The sequence below is a fragment of the Micromys minutus genome (assembly GCF_963924665.1).
Source record: "Micromys minutus genome assembly, chromosome: 7".
Taxonomy (NCBI): Eukaryota; Metazoa; Chordata; class Mammalia; order Rodentia; family Muridae; genus Micromys; species Micromys minutus.
Genome location: NC_137976.1, coordinates 69648367 through 69675368, shown reverse-complemented (window position 1 = coordinate 69675368; position 27002 = coordinate 69648367). Strand labels below are relative to the sequence as shown.

Here is a 27002-nt window from a genome sequence, read left to right as displayed (position 1 = left end):
ATCTCCTGTATTCTAGATTTACCCAAGTGACTTCTGAATTATACTTAGAAGGCTTCCAACAACTTGGACTCAAATGGCTGTGAATTTTCCAAGGCCTGTGAGTTGTCAATTGCTCGCTCCTTAGACATGGCGGTGACTTTAGCATCTGTTTCCCCATTTTTAATTTGAGACCTGTCCTTGTTTGCTTTTTGTTGCTATGATGAACACTGACTAAAACCAAGTCAGGGAGGAAAGGGTTTACTTGGCCTACACATCCAAGTCATAGTCCATCACAGGGGGATTCAGGGCAGGAAGTCAAGTCAGAAACCTGGAAGTAGGAACTGAACTGAAGGCCACAGAAGGGTGCAGCTTGCTGGCTTGCTTCCCGTGGCTTGCTCAGCCTGCCTTCTTATACAGCTCGGACCATCTTCATAGGGCTGATATCACCCACAAAGCTCTGGGTCCTCCTACAGCAACCATCGGTCCAGACAATACCCCAGAGATATGCCCATAGGCCAATCTGATGGAGGCAATTTCTCTATTGAGGGCTCTTCTTCCCAGGAGCCTCAAATTCGTGTCATGTGGCAGAGACAGAAGACAAGACCATTTCTAGAATGGCAGCGCCCTACTGAACTACACTTCCCATGTTTCATTCTGTACTCTGTTTTTCTGCTTCAAACATCATCTAACACTCTCCTCAGAATCAGTCTTCCCAGAGCCAGGCTTAGAGGTGTTCTTTGTGCAGTTACTCCGGGACGTGGCTGCATGCTGCCTTCGTGTCTGTGAACAGTCCCCTTAACACCTAGGCTCACCCTGGTCTCCTTGTTGCTGTCACAGAGACTTCAAGACGAGACCCCCTTTCGTCTTTCCTTCTCAGCGTGTTTCATGATCTGTTAGGAGTTCATCTTGGAATGTCTTTTCACTGGTCCAACCTTCTTATGCAACTACTAATTAGGAATTTAGGCTCTGAGTCACTGTGCCAATTTTTTTCCCCTGCACTTCAAAATGAGTTTTCCTCTGCTTCGAGCCTGGAATTGTCCCCTCTCCAGTATCTCTTCCAAGATCACGTGGCTACTTCCCTTCCTGGTTGGAGTGACTTCCACAGCACCTCAATTTATTCACTGTTGATTGGAATAGCTCTCCCCTCTGAAAAATAATGCTAGTCACAGCTACCCCTAGCCAGACTTCCGGGGCACTAAACTGCCTTTGTTTACCTTGTTTCTGAGAAGCCTGGTGTTGAGAGAGACACCATTGCTACCACAGCAGATGGTGAAGGCCCTGGCTCAAGGTCACAGGACACGGCACTGCACAGATGCAGGTGTAGGTTGCCAAAGCAGGCCCTGGATACCGGATTCCACTCTAGAGACGGGGCAGCGAAGTTGATGCTGGGCTTACAGAAAATTCAGCAACTGTTGTCTGAATAATTGGATCTTTCACTGCCGTCCTACCTCATAAAGGCTTAGACAGTGTTATTAGATCCTGTCTCTAGGCCAGATTTGTTTTAAAAAACAACCACCCACACAGCCCAAAGAAGTGTAGCACCAGCACTCTCGCTGACAGACTGCAGTCCACAGTCACCTTTCCTCCTTTCCTCCAGTTTTAAGTGTCCTGTCTCTCTGTAGCCATAAGGAGCTAGGAGTGTTAACTTAGTAACTGTTGCTTCCTCCTAGAAAACAGTCCTCCTCTGTCTGCTCTTGATGGATGGTCTGCATCCATCTGGTGTAAACTGGGGCCGGTAGTAGAGGAGAGAGAACCCTGAGGTCTCTGTCCTGGTGAGACTGCTGTGGAAGTCTGGGTTGGTCCTTACTCTCTCTGTGCTCCAAGTAGTCTGGAAGATGGGGGTGGGAGTGACTCTTGCATGATTTGAGTCCCACCTCCATCTCCTGTGCCAGAAAGAGTCCCCTCCCCAGGTCAGGACCCCGCTCCCAGTTTGGCTGGAGCAGTTTAGCGCTTCTCTGGACACCTTCTCTGATTTCCTTTGGAACTCCCTAAGACGTAAGGCTTGCTGTGCTGAGTCTCGGAAAAGTGGAGCCAGGAATGGAGCATTGTAGGCCTAACTGGAACACTGGCAAAGGCCTGCTCCCGAGCTAAATCCTCCAAGTGTTCCATGACGTCATCTGGCTCCTTCTTGGGGGAGGGGGGGGCGGAGGCTCCAGGGAGATCCTGGAGCCCTGAGCTAGGCTGGGGCTGGCGCTGGCAGGCTCTATTCTGAAAGGCGGTTGAGCTGCACCCACCCAGGCATTTACCGCCAGGCATGAGGCTCAGCTGAAGCCTAAGGGCACACAAACACTCCAGATCGTCCTTCGTGGGAGTTGCTGCCAGGTGCAGGGGCCATCGAAGCCCGCCAGGCTCCCTCCCCTGGGCATATCCAGGCTCCGGTTGTTGGCTGCAGTCCAAGGCGGCCCCAGCACCCATAGTTCTGGCTTCTTCAGAGAGGGGATAGTTCTTTTGGCAGGAGAATCTTTCTGTAGGTAACTAGAGACTAGGTTGAGAGGCCACAGGTCTTCATAAGCAAATGCTAGGCGCCCGACTTCACCTGCCCCCCAGCCTGATGATTTGGCTCTCTAGGCTGAACCTAGACTCTCCCATCTCTCTGTCTTCACTGAGGGGGGATCGACAGCATTACAGGGGACTGAGGCAGAGCATCACGCACCTTTCAGCAGACCCTTCCTCTCCTCTGACCTGAAAAGGTGGAGAGTGGGTTACAGCTCTACTGTGCCCTTTTCTGCGTGTCCCCGGGGAAAGAGTCTATTTTATTTGACGACCTGTTTCGGTTTTTAGACTGCGTTATCCCTAACCTGAATTCTCCACACCACCCGCAGACAGATTTTCTCTGGTTTGGAGGAAGATTGTTTTGTATTGAAGCTCCACCCATCACTAGGCTGGGTCTGCTTCTGAGCAAGGAGGTGGAGCTCTCTGGGGGCTCTGAAGGGTTCTCAGCTTCTGGCTCCTCTCCAGTTCCCTTAACCCTATTCTGATGCGCCCTCCCTTTTTTCCTTTGTTTTAAACTTTCATTATGGTTATTTCTAAAAACACAGAAAAGTAGAGAAATAGGAGACCCAGCAAAGCAGGTCGATCTGGCAACCAGCCTTGATCGAGGGTCCACTCACACGTTGAACAGTCTTGCAGCAAACCTAGATTTTCTCTTCTCATACGTAAATGATATTTATCTTTAAACAATAACGGCTTATAAATTAAATGCAATGTCACCACTCCTTAATGACAATCATAATTCCTTAACTTTCTTAATAGCCCCCTCCTTTTTCTCCAAACTACTGGTTTTCTAAAAGCATTACTATGTTTTGCTGATACATCTCTTGGGTTTCTTTGGAACTATACATTTCTTGTACTTTTTCTTTTTTGGAGACAGAGTCTGAGGATGATTTCCCTAGTGAGTGATAAAATTCAGGAAGTAGCTCTCCTGCTGAGGGAGAAATAAAAAAAAAAACATAGGAAAGGTTTTTCAAATATAGTGTCCAGGGAGGGAACTGAGGTGGAGGTGGACCACGCCCTCACCTTTGGCTCTGATGGCTGCGGGGAGGTTTTGATGCCTGGGCTCCATGTCAGAGTTTCAGACCAAGCCTGAAGGGCAGGGGTTAGGTTGACCCTAGGCAACCCTCCCCCTGGGCAACCCTCCCCCTGGGCAACCCTTCCCCTGGGCAACCTTTTTTTCTTTCTTTTTTCTTTTTTGGTGAAAACGGGACACCAACAAGCATCAGACGATGAGACAGCTCCATCCAACCTTGCTGGGTAGTTCCAAGTCTTACAGAACCCGGGAGAAAGCAGGGAGGGGCAGGCAGGGTTGAAATTGGCTTGGCGGTCTAGATGGTATGTTAGGGTTCTGGGGAAGGCTGGCCCCTGTCTGGTCTGTCTTCTCTGGTTTGGAAAGAAGATAGTAGGTAAGGCTGATAATTAGCTGGGCCCTAGTAACTGCCCGTTAGAGAGACTGAATTGCTCTGTGTGGGCAAAGAGTTGAAGCCTGTTTACTTTAGTTTCTGCCACACATGGTCCAAACTGCCCTTTGATGGCTGGTAAATCCCAACCTGCCTGCGATACAGCAGCTCCTCAAAACTGTTCCAGGTGCCTCACAGGTAAACAACGCTCCACTTCTCGGAGCTTGGTTTGTTCGACTCCCCCGTGGGTGTGGTGTGTATTATTCCACACGTCTCGCAGGAGACATGAAGCTCAGCGGAAGGTAAGGACAGTGTCCCACACAGCTCTGTGTTCTTCACGGAACCACACATGGGGTACTCAAGAACTGAAACCAAAGTACTTGTGGGAAAAATCCCTAAAATGGAAAACAAGCTGTTCCATGAAGAACACCAGCAAAAATCTCCATCCTAGATTTAGCTGCCCAACCTCTCTTGTGAATGTAGTGGCGGGTGACCAGGTAAGGTAGACTCAAATGACCAGGGCAGAGATTCAAATGTTAACCCGGGTCTGCTGGAAGTAATCCTCTGACCATGGCTAAAGTCCCACACCTCACACCCCAAACTCCAACAGGAAGAGACATGGGAAGCTCCTTCGATGAGACAGAGGCACTCAATCGTTCATCAAGAAGAGTCAAGAACTTACTTTCCTCTAGACGCAGAGATGGAAGGAGACTAAGACAGGACCCAGTCCCCCAGGTGATTTCTCAGGTCACGGCTAACTGCTCACCAGCAAGGTCTCCAGGAAAACAGAAAACAAAGAGCAACCGGTGTATTCTCAGGAATAAACACTCCGATTTACAGTCAATCTCAAGATACAGCTGCATCAGCCGAGAGGAGAGCTGGGAAGAGATGGGCCAGCAAGCAGGCTGGCTAAGATGCACTGCTGGCTAGAGGCTACAAGACCAAAAAGGACGCCTAGACCTTTCTATCCGCAGGTTTGGTGAATGTACTGTGAGTGTAAGAAAAGTAGCCAGGGAAATCACGGTATTTGTTTTCCCTAGAGAGGAACGAGAGTGAATTCTTCCAGAGTTAATGTCTGATATGTATCTTAAGGGAAGGTACTAAGTGGAGAGAGCTGTCCTGGGAAGGCGGTCTATCTGTCTCCGTACGAAACTGGGTCTGGCATGTAGGTAAACGGTACAGGCAAAGGCTTGCCCTGTGTTCAGAGAGGCTATTGGATGTGACTTTAGGAGCTGTTGTCTGTAGTGGGTACTAAGATAACGGCATAACTTTTAGCACCTCATGAAACAGACTCGTCATATGCTTTAAATCGAATCCTTTTAACTCCACAGCGTCAGTGTTCTATGCTCCTTATGCAGATGAGCATCCACTGACTTGGTGAAGCTAAGGAGGGCTTTCTTTTTCGGCCTTCTGTTCAGTGCTCGTCTTCCCACGCCCCCCCCCCCCCCGTCTTCTGTGTGAGAGACAAGTGGCAAGATCAAGAAGCCAGACCAATGTAAAGAACACATAAAAGACATCTGTTAGTGCTGTGCCTGGTTGCCTGTGAGGCAGGAGTAGTCAGGAGAGGCTGGAGAGATAGCTCTGTGCTTAAGAGCACTTGATGTTCTTATAGAGGGACCTGGGTCCGGTTCCCTGCACCCATATAGCAACTCACGACTGTCTGCAACTCCAGTTCCCAGGAACTGACACCCTCTTCTGGCCTCCAGGAATACTGCACACATATGGTACACATACAAACATGCAGGCAAAAACAAAAACAGAAACAAAAAAACAAAAAGAAAAAGAAAACAGATACAAATAAAATAAATCTTTTTAAAAAGTAGTCAGGAGAGTTATGGCTCTATATGTGGAGGTATATAGGAACTAGGAATGTATAGCTCATTGTAAATTAATGTGATACTTTGTAATGTGATACTATGTAAAAGATACATCCCTAGCCCTATGAAAGGAGTGAGAAGGACGATAAGATGCCTGCAATGGAAACATCTCTCCTGCATCCACAGTTACTGTGTATTTATTTTGTTTCAACCAATGTGTCCAGTGCCAACTAGGGAAGCAATAGTAAGGACCAGGATGTAACTCTAGTTCAGTACTAGGAAGAATGTTCTGAAAGTTCACCTTACCTAGTCATGAAGGCTTTTGGGGGGCTCCCTACCCTTCCAATAATCAAGAAGGGGGTAAGAGCCTCACTTATTAGAATGTGCTAGAATGACTCTTTCGTTGAGTGTGTTAGTTTAAACAAAATGCCTTCCAGTTCAGAGACTGGAAGTTCAGAATTTCCTCTGGCAGGCTACTGTGTGCTGTTTTGAAAAATGTTATCCTGATCTCTCTTTATGCACAGCCTTGCCATCCCAGCTGTGTGTTCCACATTCTCTGACGGCTAGCTGTGGTGGGCTAGGCTAGCCTGCAAAGTCAGCCGCCATCTGTGACAGGGATGATGAAGTTCTGGTGAATTTGTGTGGGCTCAAGGAATGTGGCGTTGAAGCTATGCACACACAACCTGCTTAGGAACATCTCATGGGCAGAAAATGTTTTCTTCCTCTTTAGCCTTACTCGGTTGCTATGCCAGGAGGGCACAATGGTGCCTTTGACAGGGGCAGCTGGAAGGGATATTGGCAGAGAGGCTGGAAGTGGAGTGTTGCAGCTGGGGTGGGGGTGGGGGGCTCAAGTTCGTATCCAGGATCGAGCGGCATTGGTTGCCAGTTTACAAACAAAACTGCTGTTTCTCAGAGCTCATGGTGGCTGGGTTGCCTCAGAACGGCAGGCAAAGCTGTTTCCTCTCCACAGTTCCACCTCCCCAAGCTTAGTAAACCTTTGTTGTTTTGGGGCTTTCTTGCTGTGGATACAGAGTTAGCAAGCCATTCAGCCTCTCTGGAGAGCTGGGGTCAATGGGAGGGGGTTTTCCCCGAGAGCCCCACCACATTAAGCAGAACAGGACTGGCAGCTGTAGGACCTGGCAGGGCTCCAGGGCAGGTAGGCCTCTGGGCAACCAGCAGGACTCAGAATGGAGGCCCTCTCGTCTGCCTTGCAGGGTCATTGCCCAGCACCCCCACTGCCATACTGGCACTGCCCAGTCAAGGTTTTAACTCAGCTCGGTGGGAAAGAGGTGGGCGAGCCCTGGCATTTCCTGTCCTGGTTCCCAGTTGACCAGAGAGGTGTGTAGGATATTTTCCCACTCTCCGAGTGCCAGGCTGTTAGCTCTGCCCTCGTCTCCCGATCTGTGCTACCAATGGCGCAGGTGGCTCCCTTTGATTCTAGTGGCTGCCAACAAAAAAAAAAAAAAAAAAAAAGTGTGACTTCAGGGGGTCGCTGGTCATTTTTACTAGTGTTCACAACGAATATGAGGTTTTCACACTTTCACTCAACTTTACTGTCAACAAATCACTACTGAGAAATTAATTCCTTTTTAGGCCCCTTGCTGGCTCTATGACCGTCAGATGAAAAGAAAGTCTTTGCTTCAGAAAGCTCACTGTCCAATGCACACATCAAGCCCCAAAGGGGAGTTGGCCTGTCAACTAAATACCCATGCCCATTAGGTGGGCAGCAGAAGTGTTCTGCAGAGCTGTACCTCTGTGGGTATCCTGGCATTGTGGGGGACATGTGGCTGGCATTGCAGACCAAGGTGTGAAACTCACCTGGTCTTAGAGTATTTATTTCACTTTAAGGAAGGGTCTCACTGTGTAGCCTTGGCTGGCCTGGAACTTGCTCTGTGCGTTGTGCTGGCCTCCAACTCACACAGAGCCACCTTCCTCTGCTATGATCTAAAGGCACAGACCTCTGTGCATTTAATGATGAGTGCATATATTTTCCTGAGACTTTATGGAAATAATGAGGATAATACACGGGATATAGGATTGTTATGAAGGTTAAATATGACACTGTATGGAAATGCTTGGATATGCAGATTCTAATTGATGTGAGGTATCTGTGTATAAGAACATTTAGTCAATTCTGGGTCAGAGTCTCTGCCCTTCATTAGAGTCAATTTTTTTCCTTCTAGAACTTCACTGGCCATAGAAATACAGATTTCTCTTCTGCAGCTCATAAGTCATATTTGTATATTGTATTCTTTGGCAGTCAAGCAAAGTAGGGGGGGAGGATTAGAATATTTTTCTTCCCTGAAGTGCTTGAATCATGTAGTATAATAAGAAAGAGCAAAGACTCTTCAGTATTCTGGGATATCTAAGGAGCCTAATACATTTTCTACACACAGCACCTCACTGCTTTCTCAACATCTTACCTTGAAAGATACACTGCTTGGGGGAAGTTATTGTTATTTTTTAATCAAGGGCAGCCATAAAGCTAAGCTCTCTGGAAGCAGAGGTTATCTGACAGAGTCGTCCAGAAATTTGCTGGGGACAGGGCTTTTACCCAGAATGTCAGTGATGGGACTTCTGCCTCAGTCCTCTAAGTCTTCCCAGGACCAACCTATCCGACACACTACATACCATCAGCCGTTTATTTGAAAAAAAAAAATGTAGGCACAAGGTTTAAACTTTAAAAGTCATTCCCAAGTACTTGAAAGACAAAAAGTACAGTATTGTCAGGAATCTGAAGACAAAGGAAAATCAAAGCAATTCACAAGAAAACAAAGGCAACAGGAGAGAACAAAAAAGTAAAAACATACAGACAACAGGCTCAACCGGACTGCAGGCTGCACGCTAGCAGGAAATGAAAGAAGAGGGTCACTTGAGGGAGAGAAGTTGCATCAGATCTGAAAGCAAACAATGGGATTTCACAAGGAAAATTAGCAAAAAGAGTTTGTCCTGAGTCAGCGGAACAATGTTGAGTCCATGAGGAGACTCGTGGTCAATGCACTCAGGAAACGGTAGGGAGGCAGGCATCATGGTGCCATGTTTGAAGATGGACATTAAACAGGGCCACAGAATAAACTACAAGTCCTCAAGAGGCTTCACAATATCATGGATTAAAGGAGGCCCAGCACCCTTAGCACCTGCTTGGTGAGGTTGTTGCATATTTTTCTTCTTCTTCTTCTTTTTTTTTTTTTTTTGCCTCTCAGTGTTTTCTGATTGTCACTTTGACATTTGAAGTCAGTTAAGAGTGGCACACATTTTAGGAGAAAGCAGTTAAGAAACCAAGGGAAGGTTCAACTAGATCACTGAGAACTAGTAGATTGGCTGAGAGACCTGATGGGTGGGCCTGAAGTGGCCAGACTGCCCTAAAGAGGCTGCACTGTGGCTCCTGACACATGGTGCTATTGGCTTGACTGAGGAAGGAAACTCACCAGGAGCCTCTCACCCCAAGATGCCCTGGCTTTACTTGTAGCAGTTTTCTCTTCTTACTTCCTTCTCCCATGAAGATGCGGCCATTTGATTTACTCTGGTTGGGTGGGCGGGATAGCCTGTCCCACTTACTTGCCACATGCTCTGAAAGGTTAACAAAGTTCACGCCACGCCAGAGGAGAACAAAGTTGTTTCAAAATTTCTTCCCTTCAAAATTAAGGGTGTGCAAAACAGCCGGGGGGGGGGGGGGGGGGGGGGCCAGGAGGGGGGGCAGGAGGAGGGGGTGAGCCAGGTAAGATCAGATAATATCCACTTGGTCCAGGAGAGTCATCCATGGTGCTTTCTCTCCCTCCCTCCTTCCCTCTCTCCCTCCTTTCCCCCCTCCCTCCTCTTTCCTTCCTTCCTTCCTTTCTTTTCACATTGGATGATTGAACTTGATCAAGCTATCTGCGAAGTCTTTGAATATGAAGTCTTTGAGTACTAATGGCATTGGTGAGCTTGACAAGGTGAGTCAGGGAGTAAAGGCTCTTACTATTGTGTAACAGTTTCTTCTGAGCTTGAAACATTCTACCCCACAGGGAAGCTCTATAAATAATAAGGTAAACAACTCAAAGCAGCTTCAGGAAGTTCCTGAAACTGACCAGGTTGTCTATTCTTGTCAGATTGGCAGAGCCAATGTTGTAAAGACTCTGAGACCAGACCACCTGCCTCGAAGGGGTTTAAAACAACTGTGGAACTTGGAAAGCACATTGTCCAATCTGTTTTGGTCTCTGGAGGCTCTGTCGTATGCTCCAGGTTCTCAGCTTTGTGAGCTGTCACCCATGCTAGGGTGGGCTTTAGTGACAAAGCTGTTTTTGATTCATCTCTGTTCCTGTGAACGGACCCATATTCATGTAAGGAACTCTAGTAAAACTCATTGGTTCACCAAATTTGACTTTGGTGTGATCTGTACTCCAGTCTGCTGTGATATCTGGGATAAATAGACATGTTGTCTCTCCCCAGGAATCTTCTAGTCTGAGCCTTCTGAGTCCTAGGATTACAGACTAGGCCACCCTGCTTTTTGCCTTTTCTTTTTTCTTCTCAAGTCAGGGTTTCTCTGTGTAGCCCTGGCTGTCCTGGAACTCACTATGTAGACCAGGCTGACCTTGAACTCAGAGACTCACCTGCCTCTGCCCCCCACGAGCTGGGATTAAAGATGTGTACCACACCCAGCTCTACATGCCGTTTTATGAAGCTTCTTTACACACACAAGGTGTATTCTGAGAATTTAGAATTTTTATAGGCAAGATCCCAGCCATCCACTAGGTTGAATGATGTTGCTGACACAAGGCCCTGAAAACTCCCCTTTTTATTTTTAGTTGAAAGAGGCCTAAACATTTTAACGGACGTTAAATGTATATACCAATAGCCATGTTAAAGTATACGAGTCGGTGGCATTTAGCATTCTAATCCACATTGTCTTTTTAAAGTACTGTTATAATAACCATCAAGGTCAGTTTCATTTTATTGCAATAAAGAATGCATTGCACCCTGTTCTCAAGCTTGGAGCACAGCCCATTCTGCAGGTGCAGAGGGTGAGATACCTGTGGGGTCAGAGGGGCCGTAGACACTTTCAGTTTAGTGTGCATAGTCAGACTATTCCCTCAGATGATTCACCACATACATTCCGATTGCTTTTTCTTCATTCTAGCTTCTACACCTTATGGCCAACAATGGACTGAACACTTGTGGAGCATTAGAGAGCACTAAAAAGTATGGAATCAGTGGTGTATCACAGCACAGACCTATAATCCTAGAATGATGGTATGGAAGGTGGGGCTGAGGCAGGGGGATTATGGTTTTGAAGCCAGTCTAAGCAGCCTAGATAGCAAGACTCTTAAAATACAAACACAAAACTCAACAATGGCAAACAAAACAAAAACTCAAAACCAAATCATCACCCAAATAGCAAACCAGCTGCATTTTGCCTAGAAGTGATCTCCGAACACTGTGATGTTTACGTCACTCTCCCCTGACCCCCGTGTGTGTGTGTGTGTGTGTGTGTGTGTGTGTGTGTGTGTGTGTATGTGTGTGTGTGTTTTAAAGGAAAAAGAAGACAGGCTGTGGGGACTTCTGTTTTACCTATAATTTATTTCTTTGATAAAAAAACTGTTTAAAGGAACGATGCAATATTGATAAATACTGAATGAGAAGAAAACAAACCTATGTTCTTAATACCTCCTTGGATTTTCCTAAATCCTTAATAAAAAGAAGGTAATTGATGTGCAGATATACCCCTGGTGCTCCCTCTACTCTGTGTAACTGTTCTGAGCAACTTCCAGATTTGAGCAACCTTCCCATCTGGGTCTACTTTAGTGAAGGCTAGAGCCTTTTCTTGTGAACACTTTCTTAAAGAGATTATATTAAATACCAACAAATCGGGGATTTCTTATTTTTAACCTGGAAAATGAAATATTTCCCAGAATGAAAGATGAGTCCTCCAGTTGAAGCCTGCCTGCTTTGTCCCACCCAACTTTGAAAACCTTTAAGGTCCTTGGCAAGGCTCTTTTGGCCTAAGGTGGGGCGCTGACTTAATTCGGCTCCCCATTCCAACCCCACTCCCCACTGCTCCAGTCAGGTGAAATCAGGTTAGGACAACGTAAAGGGCATCTTGGAAGGTAGCTCTAAGAGATGACCATAGACAGGGCTGGTCTAGTCGTCCGTGGCTGCACCGACAAGCAACCTTGTCCAACATCCTGTTCAGATGCAGGCCTCCGGGGTTCCCTTAAATGGAGCACCCTGAAGAGCATCTGCCATATATTTATTATTGCTCCCTTGTGGGTAAGCAGATCGCTTCATGCCTGTTTTTAAACTTACCTGAAAGAGCAAAATGGACAAAATACCAAACAATCAGCAGACAAGACTCACACTACTCTCAAGTTCCCAAGCCTGAGTCAGATCTGCCAGGCTACAGACTCAAGTGAACTCCAACAGTCTCTCAGCCTGCCTTCCTGCTGCAAAGAGGTAATTAAGGACACTTTCTGAGTGGGGCTGCTTTGTAGATTCTGTGAGACTTAACATCGGGTCCCGAGAACATAACTAATGTCCTTGGAAGCTAGCCTGCCTTCCTGAACCTCTGTTTCATGGGTAAAGACACTGAGGCATGGACATCTAACTAGTAAGTCACTGAGCCCAAATACAGAACAATCCTGTGAATTTCAGTCAGTTTCCTCATGTGAACAGCGAATACGGGTGGGGTGGGGGTGTCGGGGGTGAGAAAGGGTTACCTCTTCCCTGCCTGAGGCACTGGGCTGAGCTGTTAAAACAGGGTCCACAGGGATCTGACTCCGGTAGCTTATGGAATCTCTTTGCATCTGGTTTCTCGGCACTAGCCAAGTGGCATTTAACGAGCTTTGTGTGTTCTGTGGACTATTCTCTCTATTCATGTGGGACTTTACATCAGAGATGGGATCAAGTTTCCTATTTCTTCTCAACTGGCCACCAGTCTGAAAGAAAGAGGTCATGTCTATGCCATTTGATGAAAGCTTTACCTAAAAAAAAATAAAAATTAGCCTTTTATGTTAACCATTCAACTTTGTATGTGTGTGGGACATGTGTAGTTTTGTGTGCATATTTGTGCCTGTGCATGTGTGTGTATGGTCATGATTGTTTTGTGCATGTGGTACGTGCAGTTTTTCATGCATGTGTGCCTGTGAACATATGCATGTGCACGTGTATGTGTGTGCATGTATGTAGGCCAGAGATTGTTCTGTTCCTCCACAGTCATTGTCTGCCTTACTTTCCGAGACTGACTCTGTCACTGAACCTGGAGCATTTCTGACTCAGCTGGACTTGCAGGACAGCAATTTCTACCTCTGCTTACAGCTCAGGGATTGCAAATGTCCACTGCCTGGGGTGAAAATTCAGGCCCTCGCCAGCAGAGGGGCTAGCCTGCTCTCTGTCTATCAGCTTTTCCCAGACTCTACTGTCCGCCCTGGGTCCGCATCAGGGAGCCTTTTCTTCAAGCTTCAGATTTCTTTATCCTTGAATTAAGAGCATGAACACAGACCCCTTGTGTTCCGTAGGTTAAGAGAAATGAGGTGCTATGTAAGAAAAACTTCTGTGACCTTCCACTCAGTCCTCTGCTTTTTCTTGTGCTGAGTCCTTCCTTCCTCAGGTAGGATTGTGCCTAGCACTTCTCAGCAGAGTGCTACAGCTGCCTGAACTGAGATGGAGTTTCACACACACACACACACACACATCAAAACATACCAGCATACACACACACACACACACACACAAACACATATGCACACATGCATATACACATGCAAACATATACTAACACACACACTACACACACATAGCAGAACACACATTATACACATATACATACAAATACATGTATATCTATGTACACACGTAACCACATACATGCTTACAGAAAAAGATGTATACAATACATTCACACAAATGTATATGCACGTACGTGCACACACATTTACACAAACACATATACTCATATGCATATATACATACACACGCAAACACTGACTTATACACATGTGTACACAAATATATAAGTACACACACACACACACACACACACACACCGGGAAGGAGGGACACACTGAGGCTGGAGGAGCTGTTGAGTTTGAACACCTGGTGGATACATTTATTTCCTGGTCTCTAAGCTCCCCTCAGTCCAGAGCACCTGGAGTCTTCCCAGGTACTGGACATGTCTGAGCCTTATTTTAAGTTGCACTTGTCTCCCTGGGTTATCGGATCAGGCACTGAGGTGTCACAGCAGGCAGTTGAAGCACTAACTTACCCTGTCCCCCATCCCTCCTTTCCCTCCACTCCAAGTCAGTCTCAGCTTGTGTTCCCACAAGGTGGGGATCACCCCCTGCCACTGCAGCTTAGGGCACAGTGAAGGGCCGTGGTGTCTGGATGTCCTCCTGACCAGGAGCTGGGGATCCTGTGCTTCCTCTGTGGGCTGTGGTGTGTATATGGAAGGCCAACCTCTCGTTCATGTTTCTCCAGAGGCTCTCTCTGATCTGTGATCCACCTCCCCATCCTCACCAGCCCTCCCCTCTGTCCTTCAGACTCTTCTGATCGCAGCACCTGGGACTACCCGCCACTGTCCTCTGGATTCAGAAATCCATTGTCAATCAACCCCCGGTCACGTGTCATCCTGGCCCCTACTCCCAAAGCTTGCTCTCATGAAGAAACGCTGAACGGAGTTATTACGAAGAGATAAGAAAAAACAGGAAGTGCTTCTCTAAGCTCCCAGCAATCCGCAGCGTGACAGCCCACCCCTCCTGAAGCGTACCACTGCCTTTTGCCACCAACTCCCTGTGTGGTTGAGGAAGTGTCGCTGTGTCCTGGACCCCAAGAGGACTGTTGGGCATGGCCAGCCTGGAGCCAGAGGGGCGGGCCAAAGAGGCAGGGGAGCTGAGCTGCTGTATTCTGGGCACAGTGTCAAGGCCAGCTGCAGGGAGAACAAGAACTCGCTGTGGGCCTGCAGCTGGCCATGGTTAGGCAGGGCTGTCCCTCACTTGTAGGATATTTAAGAAGACCCCAGCAGAGGGAGATTGCACACAGATCTGTTCCCACACTCGGTGGCTCAGCTCCAGCTCCCAGGCAGAGCATTTATATGGAAATTAGGAGAGCGGGCAGCTGAGCTTCTCCCAGGTGTGGGTGGCAGCCTCGGCCATTCATCACCTGGAGACACAGGCTTTTGGCCTTTGGACCTCTGTCCTGTGGCCAAACTGGCAGAAAGGTGCCTCCCACTGTGGTGTCAGTAACCCAGCAACCGAAACGAGAGGCCCTCGGATGAGTCAGGCGGAGCCTTATGAAACCCCTGGCTTTGTGTTTTGTTTGTGAACACTCGCCGCGAGCTCGTGAGCTCGGCCTTCCTCTGCCACAGGCTTCATTTTCCTATCCAAAGGAGTGGCCCAGCCTCAGTAGAGGATCATGGCTCTCACAGAAGGTTCTAGACTAGACTTTGGGGGAGGGAAATTAAGGGGGGCAGATGGTAAGAGATTTTTATTTTCTCACGTGCCTGAATATGTTTTTCTCCAGTGTAAAGGCCTGAATTCCACAAGAAGGTGGGATTGTTTAGCAGAGAATCCATGGACTGGAGCCCAGCAAGTGAGGACACGGGTGTGCATAGAAACTGGGTCTCTAACAGGCAAGAGGCATGCTCCTAGCAGTCAGTGAGAAGACCTGAGGAGCACAGCCTGCAGAAGTGGGGCAGAAAGCAGGCAAGGGGTGCCAACAGGCAAACCACCGGGGGCAGGCTGCTACAAGTGTTGGACGTCCTCGGAAAACAGCGCATCAGCAGCATGAGCAGAGTAAAGGAGGGGCCCAGTTCAAACTGACAGTGCACAGCTCGTTTTTTTTTTTTTTTTTGTTTTTTTTTTTTTTTTTTTTTTTTTTTTGTAAAAAATAGTTCAAGGGGCTGGAGAGATGGCTTAGGGGCTGAGAGCACTGACTGTTCTTGCAGCGGACCCAGGTTCAATTCCCAGCACTCACCTGTTGGCTCACAACCATTCATAACTCTAGTTCCAGGGAATCTCTAACCCTCTTCTTGTCTCCATGGGCACCAGGGACACATGTGGTTTACATGAGTACATATGCCTAGACACTCATATACACAAAAATAAATACAACTAAAAGGAGAATGAATATTGTTTTTAAAGAGAAGAGAGTGCAAAAAAAAAAAAGAACTGTTCAAGATGGTGGCAAAAGAGCTCTTCAGCTCCAAGGGAACTGGGCTACTGCATAGGATACACACCCACAGAACTGGGCCCAGGCACTCGATAGTCAGCTCCTTGAAGTAGCTGAGAGGAAGGATGCCGGGTCAACTGTCCACCCACAGGCACCTTCCCTCCCATGCTAGGTGGTACTTACTGGCTTTACCTCTTTCAGGGACAAGCATGGTTAAGGGTCACTATGGCTGTACAGATCCCAGAACCCCAAGGATTCATTTGCACAAGATATGAAGGGTTTCCCCCAACAATTGAAGCCCTCCAAGTGATCTTGTGTAGATGTACTGGGACAGGATGCTCTACACGGCATAGACTAGACTTTGAGTCATTTCTGAAAGACTCAAGAGAATATGTCCCGAGTATGGGATGCTCTAGGAACTGTAGCAAGGGCTGAGTATCCTTCCCACATGGGAGCTTACCTCCAGCTCTATGTGGTCATGGAGTTTCTTGCAGGTAGCTGCAAAGGTTTCCGAGGTACCAAATTCGAAATACCACAGCTTGTTCTTCGTCCTGGATTATGAAGGAGAGAGACATTTTTCAGTCAAAGTCTGTACTTGAACCAGTCCTGAGAAATAGCTCTACTCTTTGGCCCCTGAGGCCCAGAGCTCCTGAAGTCCCCGGTCTTACGTTACAATGCTTGTCAATCAATTTAACGAGGAATAGAAAAATTCACCAACATATTCTTGTCAGAAAGTTCAGAAATTTGCTCATATCTTAGACATCATGGACTCTGGGTGAACTGTTAATTGTACCCTGAGGGCCCCCGTTAGAGCAAGGAAGGCATGCTATGCTCTGGAGCTGCCTCAAGCAGGCTTCCTGTGGAAAGTCAGCTTGAGGTGGCAAATGACAGAATGCCCTGTTTACTGTCCCTTAGACATGCATGCAGAGCTCCCTTCCTTCAAGGTCAAAAGGACCAAAAGCCCTTTGAGACTTAAAAGATGTGCAGCCTCCGGATAGACTTAGAAGCGTCTGAATCAGAACCAGGATGTGATGCTTTGTCTATTTTCTGAGTGGGGGAGGTGGAGTGACAGTTCATATGAACTTAGAAAGAGAAGAATTGACAGTGGGTCCTTTGGAAGCAGTGCCCACTGTCCTCCCAGGTCCATTTGTACAGGCTATGGGTACAGAGAAGAATAAAATCAATCAGTGGGATGCTTATTAGGCTGAAGGCTTTCAGAGTCAGGTGGTACCCCTGACACTCTGTGGTTCGTTCAATCTCAGCAGGAAGTGTATTCCATTCCTCCCACCCCACTGTCACCCCATTAGTGGGGCTGACTAAGGGAGGGGGCACCTGTCCAGTTTCCAGAAGGACAGATTTTGCTAAGAAAGGATTAAACAAAATCACATTCTTCTAGGTACTCAAGACAGACGAAGCCTCCTTGGCTGTTGCTAATCCTCAGCTCCGTGGACCATGGAGAAAGAGCATCCTTTGGCGGATGGAGGCTCTTGCTTCTTCCTGGGCATAGTGGCTGATTCATTGGCACGGCAGCCATGCTCTCTGCATTACTCCAGCAGTTTATGTAAGTAGTGCTGAGATCTGGTTGACTGGGCAGCAGCCATTCCGACTGTTGGTCTTCGAGAGACTGAATGGTAAGTGAGGGGTAAGGAAAGGGAGGGCACTGTGCTTCATAAGACCCTTGAGCAGTGTGGGGAGTCCTTAGGTCAGCGCTTGTCAGCTACTCTACTGCAGAGGTGTGTTGAGCAATTGCCACGTCAGTCTTTGGAGTAGCACGTGATGAGGTGTGGGGCAGGCTGAGGCCTGTGTTCTGGGGTGTTCTCACCTGTACCCCCACTATGTCACAGAAGGTCCCCCGTGCATGCTACAACAGGAGAAAAACTGGGGGGGGGGGTACAGCACAGTTCCACATCACCAGATGTCTGTACGGATGCGTATGTGCCTACCACCCGAGGATACTGTACAAATAGACTCTTGGTTAAGTCGTTCACAGGGTGCAGCCCCCGAATTCTCCCACAAGCTGCTGATGCTGCTGGTTGCTGCCCTCAGGTGTTAGCATCTGTTGGAGTCCCCCGGGGAGCAGGTTGAAATGCTGTTCCCAGCATTTGATTCGGAGACTCTGACAGCTGTGGAGCAGAGTTGGGAGCATGTGCTTTTATAAGTGTCCAGATGATCATTATGCTGGTGGCCGGTGGAGAAATACTGCTCCAGATGCTGTGAAAACTGTTGACGACTGTGGACTCCTCAGAGGAATGGGAGGACAGAACCTTTCAGCCGTGATGACCAGAGACCATGTAAGTGTGAGCACGTAAGGTTCTAAACCCCAGGGTCCCTTCCCAGCAGCGGGGGACCGGCCGTGCCAGAGTGTTTTCCAAATATCAGGCTGGTCTGAATCGTGGCTTCTAAAAGTGATTGCCCAGAGATTTAGAGTGTTGATAACAATTTCCGGAAGCCATGGCTGTGTTTTTGCCCCAAAGTGGCTCTTTTGATGATCTAACGAGGTTAAAAGGTCGAGACTAGGTCAGTAAGGAGGAATAACAAGGAGAGACTGGATTACCCATTCGCCGGAGCTGTGTGACCTTTGGCTGCACGTTTAGTCGTCTTAATCCCACCCTCCCCAGCTGTAAAACAGCAAATGAAGACAAGCTGTGTCTCAGGATGGTGGGGAAGATGAATGAGATGAGGCTGCTCTCTGTGAGCTGCTGCTGCCAGGGCAAAAACGACAGACCTGCCTGGCACACAGCTACTGTAGGCTGTATGCACTTATGTGCGCTAGCAAGGAAAACACTCAGTCAGATCTGTTAGATCAGGTGTTTTGACTATTGGCTAAAACTGTGTCCCCCTCATATCTAATCTAATACATTTTTTTCCCCTAGAGTCATAGGCCCCACCCTAGTCACTAGTAAATCCCTAGTCACACAGTTGGTTAAAACTGTGACATGGTGACAAATGTACTTCTGAGATGCTAAAGCTGAACTGCATGCTTGACATGAAACACAACGTTAATATGGGGGTGGAGCCGTGGATCACTTGTGCTGGCCACAAAGCCTGACCATCAGAGTTTGATTCCTGGTACCCATATGTTGTTCTAAAGTTGCTCCCGGGCTTTTTATACATGCACCTTGGTATGTGTGTATCCGCATGCTTCTACAAGTTAATATGATAAGAAATTAAAAATATTAATGCGACACACATTGACTTTGTCATAGACAGGAGAAGAGAGTATGAGTTGCAGCAAATAAAATATAGAATTTCAGAAGCATTTAGGACAAGTATCTTGGGGTGGGGTGTTGCTAGAGTAGAGTTCAGAAGAACACAGGGAAACAGAGAAGACAGAGGACAAACATTCCAGGCAGTGGAGGAAGCCCAGGGGCCTCCATCTAATCTCTGTTGCTATAACAAAACGCCCAGGGCTGGTGAATTTATAAAGAAAAGAGGTTCGTTTCTCTGGAGATCCAAGAACAGGGCACAGGCTCAGCTGAAGGCCTTGCACTGTACCATGGTATGACTAAGAAGAAAAGAAGGAGATGCATTCGTGGATGAAGGAAGCGTAGGTCTGACAGAGGAAGCAAGATCAAGGGTCCCTCAAAGGCCCTGCTTGCCTTCCAGCCTTGCAAATTGAGTTTCAGTGACCACAAACCTCATCCAAACCATGGCCCCAGGAAGTGGTTCAGGGCAAGTGCCAAAGGGACACAGACTCAAGTGGGGTTGGGGTAAGGTGCTGGCTAGTCATGGCTGGAAAGGCAAGTTGGAGGGGACCGTGAAGGCTGAACACACCAGTGTCTGGGCTTGAAGGCTGAAGACAGCAGTGACTTGGTTCCTGTGGGGTTCTGCTGTGTGTATGGTTTATATACACATCCGTGTGGGTGTGTGTATGTGTGTGTGTGTATGTGTGTGTGTTGTGTGGGTATGTGTATGTGTTGTGGGTGTGTGTATGTGCTGTGTGGGTGTGTGTATGTGCTGTGTGGGTGTGTATGTGTCGTGTGGGTGTGTTTGTGTGTGTTGTGTGGGTGTGTATATGTGTTGTGGGTGTGTGGATGTGTTGTGTGCAGGTACTTGTGTATGTGTGTGCACATGTCTGGAGGTAAGAAATTGCTGTCAGGTGCCTTTCTCAACTGTTCCTTACCTTATGTTTAGAGACAGGGCCCCTCACTGAGTTCACAGTTTTGGCCAGACTGACTGGCTAGTGCACACAGCCTCAGGCGGTCTCTGTCTCCCCTGTGCAGGGCTGGGGATCCAAACTCCGTTCCTCACGATTACCGAAGAAAAACTTTACCAACTGGCTTCTCTTAGTCCCTTCGATTTGTGTTTATAAAGATCTCCCTGTCCCAGGGGAGGGAACCGGGGCTGTAAGGGGTGATGCTGGCTGGAGGCTTGGAGGGTAGTTTGGATGTGGTGTAGGAGCTTGCCAAAGGCCTCAGCACCGGCAGTAAACCAACGCTCAGAGAGTCAGAGGCTCAAACGTAGGGGGTGGGACTGGCAGCTAGTCCTGAGGAGTGAGAAGTAGCTAAGACGCTTTCTGCAGGTAGTCTTCAGGGTAACTAAAGGATTGTGATTGTGGGCCATGTGCCCATCCATCCAAACATCCAAATACATTGAAAATATATTGACACTGACTGTGACTCACTTCCTCCAACAAGGCCACACCTACTCCAACAAGGCCACACCCACTCCAACAAGGCCACACCCACTCCAACAAGGCCACACCTACTCCAACAAGGCCACACCCACTCCAACAAGGCCACACCCACTCCAACAAGGCCACACCTACTCCAACAAGGCCACACCCACTCCAACAAGGCCACACCCACTCCAACAAGGCCACACCCACTCCAACAAGGCCACACCCACTCCAACAAGGCCACACCTCCTAATAGTGCCACTCCCAATGGCCAAGCTCATTCAAACCACCACAGATGTCTACAATGGGTCACAGACTAATAAGCGGCAGATACATGTTCTCATTGAGCTTCTGTATTTTCAGGTAACATCACTGAGACAAACATTAGACCACTGGCCCATAGGACACTTTTGTGCCTAAAAACCTAACACAGCCCATCTGTTCTCTGTTAACTCAGGCACTTTGGGTTTGGAGTCAATGTGTTCTGGTCCCGTGGCCCCTTGATTCTTTTAGTCTGCTAAACACTTTTCTTTTGTCTATTTTTAATTTTGTGTGTAGGAGTATTTTGCCCGTATGTATGTTCGTGCAGCATGCACACGCAGTGCCCACGAGTACAGAAGAGGGCATTGGATCCCTGAGGACGGGAGTTACAGATGATTGTGGGCTGCCATATGGGTTCTGGGGACTGCTGGGTCTGTAGAAGAACAGTCAGTGCTCGTACCTGCTGAGCTGGCTCTCTAGCTTCTCAACCTCCCTGATGCTGTGTCCCTTTAACACACTTCCTCATGTTGTGGTAACCCCCAGCCATAAGATGATCTTCACTGCTACTTTATAACTGTAAATTTTCTACTGTTATAAATTGAAAATATCTGATATGCAACCTCTGTGCCAGGGTCATTTGACACCCCCCCCCCAAGGGTACCATGACCCACACAGGTGAAGAACCACCCTCAACCCCTCTTTTAAACATTCTTTTTTTAATTTAAAACTACTTTAATTCTTAGAATAGTTCTAGGGAGCAGATACTATTTCTTTGATGTCTCCTACAGGAGGATCCAAAGATTGGGTTCTCCTTGGCCAGGCCTTTTCTTCCTTCCCTTAATCATCTGAGCACAGCCCCTTCCAAAGCCTTCCATAGGAGCTGAATGCCAGAGAGCCCACAGTTTGAGACAGGAGGCTCAGCCCGCTCTCTCTGCCAACCAGAGAACTCGGGCACTTTTCTTTCTTTTCCTTTAGAGATGCCACCTACACCACACAACTCCTAGATCATGTTAGAGGAGTCTGTTATTAAACATGGTCCTGACCTCCTTCCTGCCCACCAGCTTCCTCTTCCTTTGTACCTCGTATCTATCCACACAAAGTTGGGGAACTTCTGTGGCTAATGCCAAGTGCTGTTCAGGGGTTTAATACATAGTCAGTGCTTGGTGACTGTCCTTTCTTATTGCCAAGAGACTCGGTTACTGAAAGACTCACCCCCCTTTGGCTTTAGAGGTTAGGCAAGAGGATTGTTTTCCCCCACAGGTGGCCAATGTGTCTTGGAAAAGAGAAAACTAACAGCATTTTAATGACCTCTGGAACACATTTTCTGCATTGCTCTTCCTGAGTTTTCTTTGGCTACCATCTCCCTCCCTCCCTCCCTCCCTCCCTCCCTCCCTCTCTCTCTCTCTCTCTCTCTCTCTCTCTCTCTCTCATAATCACCTTGCAGCTGGAGGTGACTAATTCCTAGCCATGCCCTGGGGCTGATCTCCAGGCCCGTGAGGCTCTGAGGCTTCTTCTCAGGCTGGACCTGCTCTTGAAGCCTCCCCCTCCCTCGGGTCCTCTTTTGGGCTCCAGGAGGTTCTTAGCCATGTGATGGACAACAACAGGGACACATGGCTGATGTTAGTGCACATTGTCTGGATTCTGTTCGGTTTACAAGAAAGTAACGTCAATTACACATTAGTTAGTTGGGTCTTTTCATTTGACAGATGAAGGGAAAAGGAGATTAATTAAAAATGTTCTTTTATGTTGCCAGCGATTTAGGGCCGGAATCAGTCATCATCCTGACAACCATGAATAGACTGTTTTCAAGAGGGCCCACAGGTGAAACCCAGCCAGCCGATGCCCGTCTGTACCAGGAGGGCCGTGTGCTCAGCTCCATCAGCCGCACAGAGCTCTAGGGGCTCGTTTCTGAGAATCAAGGAAGTTTTGAGGGCAACAGGCTTTTGAAGTCATCAAAAGTCAAAACATGAAAACACATCTTTGGGTTTAGAAGCCTACACAGAGAACATTACAGTTATTTCTAGAAATAAAGCCCTTGAACTGAAGGCATCCCTTCTTGTGGTTTAGACTTTGATAGCCAGGTTCCCTGAGTAGCTCATGACTAAAATAGCTCATTGGGCCTCCCGTGTCAGTCAGCATTGGGTTGGGAGGCTTAGTGGAACAGTCACTGTACACAAGAGGGTGTCCTGTATTGGGAAAACCGTACCTTAGCCAACAGGTTATTCCTGTACGTTACTGATACTCGTTCACAGAATTTCTCAGTGAGAAAAATAAATGGTTGTGAGTGTGGCATTTTGAATGAGCAGGGTCCCCATGGGCTAATATATATTTGAACACTTGGCCCTCAGTTTGTAGAACTCTTCAGGAAGGATTGGGAAGTGGGGCCTTGTTGGAGGAGGAGTGTCCCTCGGAGTGAGATTTGAGGTTTCAAAAGTCCCTGCCATTCCCAGTTAGCGCCATCTGCCTCCTGCTTATGGATAAGGATGTAAGTTCTTAGTGCCTGCTCCAGCACCACGCCTGCTGTCCCGAGACTGCCACGATCTAACCATGATGCTTACAGATTCTAATCCTGTGGAACCACACACCCCAAATTAAACTTTTCTTTAAACATTCCCTTGGTCATGAGGTCTTAGCACAGAAAGAAAAAAGTAACTAAGACATTTGACTTTCTGCGTAGTTATTGATGCTATTGTTAATCTGCTGAAACAATAAACTAAGTTCAGGTCATTAACATAAAAACAATTGAGCTAACCAGAACCCCCCCCCCCCAAAAAAAAAGGTACAGGTGGCCACCGCTGAGTTATAAAGATAAATGTCATAGCATGGAAATACTAGGAATGTATACCTGTGAGCATTCTACACAATCAAACTCCAAATGTCTTTGGACATGTAGTAATCAAGCTAACCAAAATTTATGCCAAGAGTTAGGGGGGAAAAAAGAGCAAAGGCAGGTGGGTTCATGAACTCCCCACAGACCTGTGACTGTCACCTCACAAGTGCTAAGAGGCCATCTGTGTCATTGGCATCCTCAGCTGCCCTCGGCCGTCAGAGGGCTTGTCACCACATCTAATTCACCCTGCATGCTATCTCCCACTCTTGCTGCTCCCAGAATGGGGCTCCCAGTCACGGAACTGTGAAAGGGACAATCTTTTCTAAGAGGCAGCAGTGGCCTTCTTGGTCCAAGGGAAAGTAAACACCCAGCAATCAGGAAGGGGCTTTATAAATGGCTGGTTTTGGGCCCTGAATGGGACTTCTGTGCCTGCTGCGCCTGCCAACAGATTTGTGTTGGCTCAGTGTCTTTCAGCTTCAAGGAGCAAGGTATTCCCTGGCTCTGTTCCGTCCCTGGGACAGGATTTGTGTTCGTGGCACTCAGAAAGACCCAGGGTGATGAGTACTGGAAAGACTCGTGGCCAGAGACCAGGAAGGAGTGGACAGGCCTGGGGGAGGGGAAAGGATGGGTCCAAGAAAAAAAGTCAGTTATGGAGAAACTTGCTTATGATATATGTGATTGTGTAAGTGTGGAATCCCCCTTAGTTACCAACAGATTAAGACCCTTTTTAAATCTCTCAAGTGAGAACATTTACATGTAAACAGCCCATAGGACAGTTTGCATTTGAATGGTCTTTGAGATTCAGGTTCCCAGCCAGGGGACCCACCAGCTCTTAGGACTCTCCAAAGTCTACAGGGATGAATTAATTGCTGCCAATGGTTCTCTCCCCTCACCCTCCTCTCTGAGACCAGGTCAGATTCACAGACATCCACTTGCCTCTAGTCTTGGGATTTAAAGTGTTGGCTACCACACCTGCCCATCCTCTTACTATAGAGCAGTTATTTGTTGAGCGTTGAATGATACTAAAGACCACATCAGAAAACTAGTGGGTTAATCCTTTTTAAAAAAAAATGGAATGAAGGGAAGCCATGAATGTGAAATGAAGGAGAGTCATGTGGAAAGGTTTGGAGGGGGAAAGAGGAAAGGGTAAAATTAATTAAGAAAAATGATTAATGAAACCATGGAGGGGCGGCACATGCCTTTAATCTCAGCATCCAGGATATAGACACAGAGGCAGACCTCTGTGAGTTTGAGACCAGCCTGGTCTACGAAGAAAATTCCAGGACAGCCAGGATTACATGGAGAAACCCTGTCTTGAAAAAAAATAATCTAAATAAATAAATAAATGAAACATAATAATTATATAGATTATACTATTACTGCTTAGTATCAACAGATACTGAGTGAATGGCAGATGAATGTTAAATGATAAAAATGGGAAAATGAATTACAACTTAGAAGGATTTCTGGCTTGCAAAGATCCTACTGAATATGGCATCTATGGAGAGAAGTGGAGATGGTTAGCAACCGTGCTTTAACTCTTTCATAGTTAAAGGGTACTCCTTACTCACTTTGCATGGTGGTTCTATTTTAAGCATCCTGGTCATGGTATGTTATTAAGAAACTGAGTTTGTCTTTGATGATACAGCTCGTGGTGGGGGGGTGAGTATAGAGCTGGGATATTAATCGTAGCTCCTGACCTGGAATTCATACTCCTTTCTACCTTACCCTCCCTGGATCCTGCTATCTTGTCTCAGAGGCATATCAGTGAAATGAAATATTCAGTCAAAATCATATAAAAGCCAGCGACCTAGTGGCTCTCATTCATGTTTGGGATCCAAGCTCCAGGTTGACTGGCTGTGTTCGCTTGGGGACTGAGGTACTCATCAGATTGGTCTGGGCCTCCTTATTAATCTTTGCTTTTTACTTGTTCAAAAGTATAGTACTAAGAGGCAAACCCATAACCTTATGCTGCAGAATGCTCTCCCCTTTCAAGGCTAAGTTTGAACTCCAAAGGATTTCAGCTTCACAGTAGTGGCTGTCCTCTTACCCTATAGACAGCTTGTTTTTGTGAACTATGGACACATTCATCTTTGATAGGCTTGGTCAACATCCCCCCTCCAGGGCATCTGTACTGGCTGGTTTTGTGTCAAGTTGACACAAGCTGGAGTTATCACAGAGGAAGGAGCCACAGTTGAGGATGAGATCCAGCTGTAAGACATTTTCTCAACTAGTGATCAAGGGGGGAGGGCCCAGCCCATTGTGGGTGGAGCCATCCCTGGGCTGGTAGACCTGGGTTCTATAAGAAAGCAGGCTGAGCAAGCCAGGGGAAGCAAGCCAGTAAGCAACATCCCTCCATGGCCTCTGCATCAGCTCCTGCTTCCTGACCTGCTTGAGTTCCAGTCCTGACTTCCTTTGGTGATGAACAGCAATGTGGAAGTGTAAGCTGAATAAACCCTTTTCTCTCCAACTTGCTTCTTGATCATAATGCTTTGTGCAGGATAGAAACCCTGACTAAGACAGCATCCAATCATAATAAAGCCTCCCAATGTCCGAAATAGCAGATTTCTCCCTTGTACCACATAGAGCAATGTGCAGACACAGCCATAAAAAAGCTTCTTTAAAGAATTGGGAGGCTGAGGCAGGAGGACCACTGTGTAATGGTACTTGGCATGTGAGCCTGACAATCTTTGAGTCAGTCTTTGAAGCTCATTTAAGGATGGAAAGAGAGAGGACACTACAGAAAGACACCCTCTGACCTTCACAGGCATGCTGTGACATATGCCCCTGGGCACTGAATGTGCACACGTGCACACACTTAATAAAAATGCTACTTGGAGTATAACGGAGAAAAAGATTCTTTGAGACTCGCAACCTGTGGTTACTCAGCATGTTCACGTCCTGTCTCTTGGAAGTCCCAGCAGCCTGCTCAGACACCTGCCACCAACTTTTGGTTTGTGGGGAAGCTCAGACACATGGCCAAGGTGGGTTTCACGTTTTCAGGATCTCCCTGCCCAAAGACCTGCAGATCTGCGGTGTCAGTATCTGGGCTTGCCACCGGGAAACAGCTCCTTTCTACTGTCTAAAAACAAACAAAACTCCAACGACAAACAAGAACCACTTACAACATGTGCCTGCCACAGGGGGTCGTGTTCATCAGAGAACACAGTCAAATACTGGGGGGGGGGGGACCCTGGCTTGGCGGGCAAGGGGTGGCCAGCAGAGATGAGGCAGGGAGGGGAACTCCTAAGGTGCTGCATTTAGCTGTGTCCTCAGCAGCCACCGGTTCATCAGCCCTTGAATCCTGAACCTGAAGGTGGCTGGGGACAGTTAAGTCTGCTGGGCGAGAACAGTTTATTGGAATTTAAGCCCCGAAGGCCAGAGAAGGCAGCTACTTGGCTAAGAGCCTCTGGCTGAAGAAAGCCATTTCCTGGCTCCTGACAAACCCCACTACAAAGTACAACTGT

At 47.5% G+C, this 27002-nt stretch overlaps 1 protein-coding gene across 3 annotated transcripts in view; it reads right to left on the bottom strand.

The window, feature by feature from the left end:
* DGKG (diacylglycerol kinase gamma) overlaps positions 1-27002 on the bottom strand; it is a gene marked incomplete at both ends in the record, with an annotated part of 146777 nt that overhangs the window by 31360 nt on the left and 88415 nt on the right. For all 3 annotated transcript variants that reach the window (XM_080919456.1, XM_080919457.1, XM_080919458.1), the window contains one exon: positions 16287-16377. In XM_080919456.1, coding sequence (XP_080775582.1) covers positions 16287-16377 — 91 coding nt within the window. The remainder of the gene's footprint in view (positions 1-16286; positions 16378-27002) is intronic.